The sequence below is a fragment of the Etheostoma cragini genome, chromosome 21 (assembly GCF_013103735.1).
Source record: "Etheostoma cragini isolate CJK2018 chromosome 21, CSU_Ecrag_1.0, whole genome shotgun sequence".
NCBI classification, from domain to species: domain Eukaryota; kingdom Metazoa; phylum Chordata; class Actinopteri; order Perciformes; family Percidae; genus Etheostoma; species Etheostoma cragini.
This window is the reverse complement of record NC_048427.1, coordinates 399,939-406,736: the sequence shown is the minus strand read 5'-3', so window position 1 is coordinate 406,736 and position 6,798 is coordinate 399,939. Positions and strand designations below refer to the sequence as shown.

Genomic DNA, 6,798 nt, shown 5'->3' with positions numbered 1-6,798 from the left:
CCTGCCTCCCCTCCACCCTGCCCCCCCTCCTGAAGTGAACCCGTCCGGTCATCCCTGGACCAAAACAAAAGTCCAACGAGAAAATGAAAACCCAAAGTAACCCACATTACATTCATTTAGCTGATGCTTTCATCCAAAGAGACAAGACATAAGTGCATTCAGCCATGGAAATACCACAGAGAAATTGTAAGAATCATCCCAGATCCCATAAAAGGTTTCCCTCCATCTCCTGACCTGCTCCACACATATCCACTTACATGAGTCATGGTTTCATTATTTCGCTGAGGCGACTCGACTCAAAGATCCCACTGAGCTAAAATAAAAAAAATAAAAACAAGCTTTCCATTTAGGGAATGCTCACCAAAGCACATTTTACAACAAAAAGGAGTCACTGCCTGAATTTCTTTAGGAAAATAAAGAAAGGAGAAGACTGTCAAAGAGAGAGGACACAAAGGGAGGAACTTTCAGAAAGACAGGCAGACAGAGAGAAAGAAAGAAATGATGATATGAAACGATGAATGATTAATAACAAAAGTCACCTTAACCCTCATGTTGTCCTCATGTTGTCCTCATGTTGTCCTCGGGTCAAATTGACCCATTGTCCTATATCAATGTTCTTTCTAATTCCCCCAAATACTTAATTCTATACTTTCATTAATTTTGGGGCGTCTTATTCAATTTTATAGCATTGTAAAACAATAGAAGTGTTTTTGAAATAGTATTGAGTAAAAGTTGACATATTCCAGTCTGTGATTATCATCAACATCCATTCCTTTAATTTTAGTCTCAATAATTCCTAATTTCTGCTTTTCTAACTCAAAACATTAGGTATAGATTCCTATAAATGAGGTTTATTGACCATAAATTCCAAAAATAAACTATAAAACTAAAGTTAATAAGTTATTGTTACGTAGTGTGAAAACATCAAAAGGGTCGAACATTGAAAAAAAGCGCCAATAGTGTTGAAAAAAGGGACAAAAACGTATGAAAAAAATAATAATAAATAAAAAGCGTCAATAAAATTGTTGATTTTGCATTTTGAAGGGACGACAACACAATTATTTTACGATATATGTCTATGTCTATTATTATGAGGTATTACTTCCCTAAGTTGTGTCACGTCAGGGATGTCTTAGATTTTCGGACGACACATAAATGGACAAATGGACAAAAATAGAGCTGAGAGCCTCCTTGCGGTTGCCAACATGAGAGTGTTATTGAAGTTACATAACTCCTTAGTTTCTGTCCGTTTGTCTGTTATGAACGCTGTTAATATGACAAAATATCAGTTTTAGCCTACTAAATAGCAGGTAAACGAGACGTCAAATTACCCAATTTTAAAGAACGAAAGAACCCAAAAGGGTCCCTACAAAGACCGTATAACTCAAGACTAGGAAGCACCCCCTTCCCATCCATCCCTCTCTTTCTACTCACCGGGGCCTCGATCTGGATCAGGGCGATGTCGGCCTTCTCGTCGACATCTTTGATCTTGGCGTCGAACGTGGCTCCGCTCTTCAGCTCCACCTGCAGGAACCAACAAACGGTGCTACTCAGGCCCAGCCATGCCGGCGTTGCCCTAGTCTCGCTAGTCTCGCTAGACCTTCCTCCACAGCGCACCGGGGGAAGGTCTGGCGAGTCCACCCAGCCTTCCTGAACCGGAGATGAGCGTGCTCTGGTTTATCGGCATTCCTTTAAACCAATCACAATCGTTTCGGGCGGTGCTAAGCGCCGGACGGAGCAACGGTGCCGCTGCAAAACAGCAACTGGAAGAACTTGTTTCGGTGGAACATGTGTCCGTTGAAAAGTTGTTTTAGCCGTGTGGTTAACCGTAGTTCTCATAAATCCACCGGAGGTCAGAACGCCAACACAGAGACAGAGGAAGGTAACGGACATCCGGCTGAAATGAGAGACGTACGGAGGAATTTCCGGCGGCACCGTAGCAATGTAGCCTTTAAAGTTACACCTGCACGCATTCATTCATTCGCTAATGTGTTGTCCACGCCTTGTTTGCACCGTCCGCATCTGTCTCGCCCAGCGGATGTCTTGTATAAATGTCTTATTGTCCTTATGTAACTGTATTGTTGTTCTAGTTGTCTAAATTTGTCTTTCCATATCCATGTCCTGTACAAAAAAAGTCTGTCCCGACGTGCTGTAACCATGTTTGATGTTTCTTCAGAACAGGAACCTGCTGAACACCAGTTTTTAAACTGAGTCAGGCCCGTTTCACATTGTAATGTAATGTTACTTTTTAACTTAGCGTCATGTCAACCTGTATAATAAATATGAATGAATGAATCCCTGAAGTGGAACGTCGTGGGTATAGATTCCCTTTGGCCCCGATACTTCCTGTAGTGGCAATCGGTCCACAAATAATGCCCCTGGATGAAATCTGAAGCCCTTTCCAACTCTTGCTGGTGCAAATAATGAAGTCCACCGTCGTCCTACCGTTAATCCTGTATTGTGCAGTAATTTTAGGTAAAAGCACAGACAAAAAGACTGACTTGAGTGAATAAAAGCCGAGACCGACGAGATCTAAAAACATCACTCTCACACAGCTGAGGTTGAAAAACTGCGTGGCTTCCCGGATCTAGATCCCCCCCCCCCTCACCTGTGAATCCCTTTAGGATCTCCAATTAACACCCACACACAGGTGGGCAGTGATGTAACAAAAAAACCACACACACACACACACACTACCCACATAACAAACGTATATAGGCAAATTGGCCCTGATACTGCCATTTCATTTGATATCCTCTGGCTATTTGTTACATATGTTGAATGCAGAGTACGTTTGTAGAACAATAAATGACTAATGGTAGCACGTGAATCAATCAATCCCGAAAACAAAACGTATGTAAAAGCTGTTTGACCTTCCTACCTTGACTCGGTGCTTGTTGGCCACCACGTGGGCGTTGGTGACGATGAGTCCGTCCTCTGACACAACGAAGCCGGAGCCGCTGGCGACCGCCACCTCGCGCTTGGAGAACACCATCCTGAGCAGGAGGAGGAAGGACTTATAACATAAAACATCATGAACCCCAACCTGAACCCTAACCTAGACCCCACCATCCCTCAGGACCTCAGCTCTCTTCTTTTCTCTATCCCTCCTTTGCACAAAGTACTCACCTCTTTTCTCACTGATCGGGTTCAACGGCATACAGTTAGGAGAATCTGAACCTGAACCTGAACCTGACATATGCCGGCCCATGTAGACCTTGGACGCATGAGGAGGTCGCCGGGATCCAAACTATCCTAACCCCCCTCCCACTTAAACTACATTATAATTACATAAATTATATAATAGCTTTAACTGCATGTCGGTTGAGATTGTAGACATGGACAACCAAGACCAAGACTAAGACCAAGACCAAGAAGAAGAAGTAGTAGAAGAAGAAGTTTCTTGACACACTAGGAGCTATAACATTTGCTATTTAGCGCTACATACGGAGTACACACTTAATACATGAGGATGAGATGAGAATGTTGTTACTGTGCAGGTATTTGGCCATAAATGGGTGGCAGTAGGGAGTTGGATTGGGAACCAGAGGGTCGCTGGTTCAAGTCCCCATACGGGACCAAAGTATGGTGGTGGATTGGTAGCTGGAGAGGTGCCAGTTCACCTCCTGGGCAGCCCCCCCACTCTGACATCTCCCCATTACTGCATGTATAGGTACTGAGCATGTGTGTGTAGTTCAGGTCTGTGTGTAATGTTTGTAATAACAACAGAGTGAAAACATTGTAATCTGAGAATGACGCTAAAATGGAAACTCAGGCGATTCCCAAATCTATTACGGAGGAGGATATGGATGTCTGTAATAAGTTTCATGGCAATCCAGTTCATATTTAATTCCTAAACATAAATGTGGACCACATGGGGGGCGCTAGAGAAAAGGTCAGGGGATCCCCAATGTCAAAGGACTGGGGTCTGCCAGGGGACCATGAGTGGGATTCATTTTAAAATGCCGATATTTGACCACCGGGAATCATTTAAATGACATCCGTTTAGCCAAACACTCTGATATGTTTCTCTCACCACTTCATCCCAATTTGTTGCCAACACATCAGGATCAACAAAACCCACAACCCTCCCCGGGTACCACCAGATGCAGATATATTTCAAAAAACAAAGATTAAGTCCAAAACAGGACCACTGTTCATCACAGAGAATAGTCTCGTCTTTATAAACAACACAGGAATGTGAAGGAAACAGTAAAAATGAACCGAAGTCCTCATTGTTAGCATTGTTATGTTATTTTTGGTTTTTTCGTACTTGCGGAACAGTTCAATATGAACGACAGCGGGGGCAATCTTCTCCACCACGTCAGCGATGAAGTTGTACTTGTGACGAAGACTGTCCGGGTTCTGCTGACCTGAGGGGGGGGGGGGGGAACACACCGTCAATGAACTGCATCATGCACATGTGATAGGAGCCAAAGCTGAGGCTGCTGTTTTAAACCGAATCCAGATGTGGAGGGCAGTGAATGAAGTGCATATCTGAGAGCAGCTGCAAACGCTCTGCTGTTCCCACTGATGCTTATAAAAGAAAGGAAATGACTCAGAGTATCCAAATATACGGAGAGATAGCAGGGGGGGGGATGTTAGGATGTGTACTGAGACAATGATATGGGTCCATGTGTAACCGCTGCTGCACCCTTACTAACCCCATCTTTCTTTTCTCATTAGGGTGCTGTTAAACACGCCAAGGTTGTTTGCGATGAAAACACTCGCCAAATACATGCAACCAACGGTCATGATAATAAGTTCCTTAATAGAGTCCTTTTTTTGTTAAAAATCTCTGTTTCCAGCATGTTGAATATGAATATCTTCTAGTCTCTTCTCTCCTCTGGGACAGTAAGCTGAATATCTTTTGAGTTGTGGACAAAACAAGACGTTTTAGGACATCATCTTGGGCTTTTTGGGAAACACTGATCCACATTTTGCAACATTTGACATTTTAGAGACCAAAGGAAATATCCCCCCCCCCTCCTCCTGGACCCACCCAATACCGTAAAACTGCACATTTTACATTGGCCTGTCATTGTGGCCACCCTAAGGCCTCTTGATAAGCCACACCTGTGATGTGGATGGATTACCTCGGCAATGGAGAAGTGCTCAATAACGCAGATTTAGAGAGAGTTGTGAAGAATATTTGAGAGAAATTAGCCTTTTGTCTTCATAGAAATAGTCTTAGAATTCAGCTAATCAAAAATGGGGGCAAAACCAAAAGTGTCGCATTTATAATTTTGTGCAGTATATATATATATATATATATACCTTATTTTTACAGACTCAAGGTTCTGATAAAAAAGTACACATAACACATAACAAGAGGGGTACAAACAAACAAATACATTCAGACATACTGACTCCCATACTGACGTACAAATACCTATGTCCAATAATTAAAACAGGTACAGATGTGCGTGCCAGTGTTCCCAGAGCTTACAGGCATAACTCGTACCATTAAGTGCGGAGTTGGTTAAAGCAGTTAAAATCGGATTCTTTGACTCTGTTAATCGGCACACAGGATAAATCTGTACATAAAATTCCTCAAGAACAGCATGGAAGGGAACATGACTCATCACAAACAAATGTTGTGTAATGTGTAATGCTTTACCGTCAGGTTAACACTTCTGATGTTGTGTTGTTGATGTTGTGTGTAATTTTAGTTTTGGCTTTTTTTCTTCTTTTCAGTTTCTTTAAATTGAAGGTATCATTGGAGAATGCTGATGTTTTTTCTTCATCTTTCCATCACATCTTGTATTAATTATGTGTATATTAAACTGTGTTATTAGTATATGTGTACACCAATGAACTCAACTGAACTGATGAGTGTTTCTAAAGTACCACCACCAGAGCTGCTGTAGACTCTCTGACTGAGCAGCTGTTTGTTGTGAATGTTAACATCAGCCTCAGCTGCAGCCAACCGCCTCCAAGACACTGATGTGTGTGTGTGTGTGTGTGTGTGTGATGTGTTTGGCTGGAGGATTAGTGGCAAGTCAGCTGCTGCAGCTTTGAAGTGGGCTGAAAGGAGCCAGCCAGACGAAAGGTGAAACACCTCGAGCTCAAACACGCTGCAGGTGTCGCTAAGGAAGTCCAGAAAGATCACTTCTGATTTTAATATTCACGGCTCAGATGTCAGTGTCCTTAAACGCACCAACAAAACCGTGGACCTATGGACTCGGGGGCTGTCTGACAGCATTGCAAGACAATCCTACACAAAGTGGATTTGGGCCTTTTTTATTTGATTTGTAAATAACGGGAAAAAATACAGTAGGCCTATAGGAGGATTTATAATGAAAGATAAATGAAGCTGATTAATTTGGTTATTGATTCTATATTTGCAGCAAGGCTGGTCTCTGAAACTCTCAAATCTAAAAATGCTTTGAGTGCATTGGTAAAAATGATCAATCACGGACCTGTAAGCCCACCCACGACCTTTACCTTAACCCAACAGCGTCAAAAGGGACACCAATAGTCCCGAACAAGCACCTGTTATAAGACGCTAAAGGAGACCAGACCAAGAGCCTGTTACATGACGCTAAAGGAGACCAGACCAAGAGCCTGTTACATGACGCTAAAGGAGACCAGACCAAGAGCTTGTTATATGACGCTAAAGGAGACCAGACCAAGAGCCTGTTATAAAACGCTAAAGGAGACCAGACCAAGAGCCTGTTACATGACGCTAAAAGAGACCAGACCAAGAGCCTGTTATAAGACGCTAAAGGAGACCAGACCAAGAGCCTGTTACATGACGCTAAAGGAGACCAGACCAGGAGCGTGTGATATGACGCT

The 6,798-nt window shown here is 42.9% G+C and overlaps 1 protein-coding gene across 1 annotated transcript in view; it reads right to left on the bottom strand.

Moving 5' to 3' along the window:
* Positions 1–6,798, bottom strand: part of htra1b (HtrA serine peptidase 1b) — a 22,587-nt gene that overhangs the window by 14,324 nt on the left and 1,465 nt on the right. Inside the window, exons 2-4 of the mRNA XM_034860002.1 lie at positions 4,274–4,373; positions 2,882–2,996; positions 1,435–1,524 (exon numbers count right to left, since the gene is read on the bottom strand). Coding sequence (XP_034715893.1) covers positions 1,435–1,524; positions 2,882–2,996; positions 4,274–4,373 — 305 coding nt within the window. The remainder of the gene's footprint in view (positions 1–1,434; positions 1,525–2,881; positions 2,997–4,273; positions 4,374–6,798) is intronic.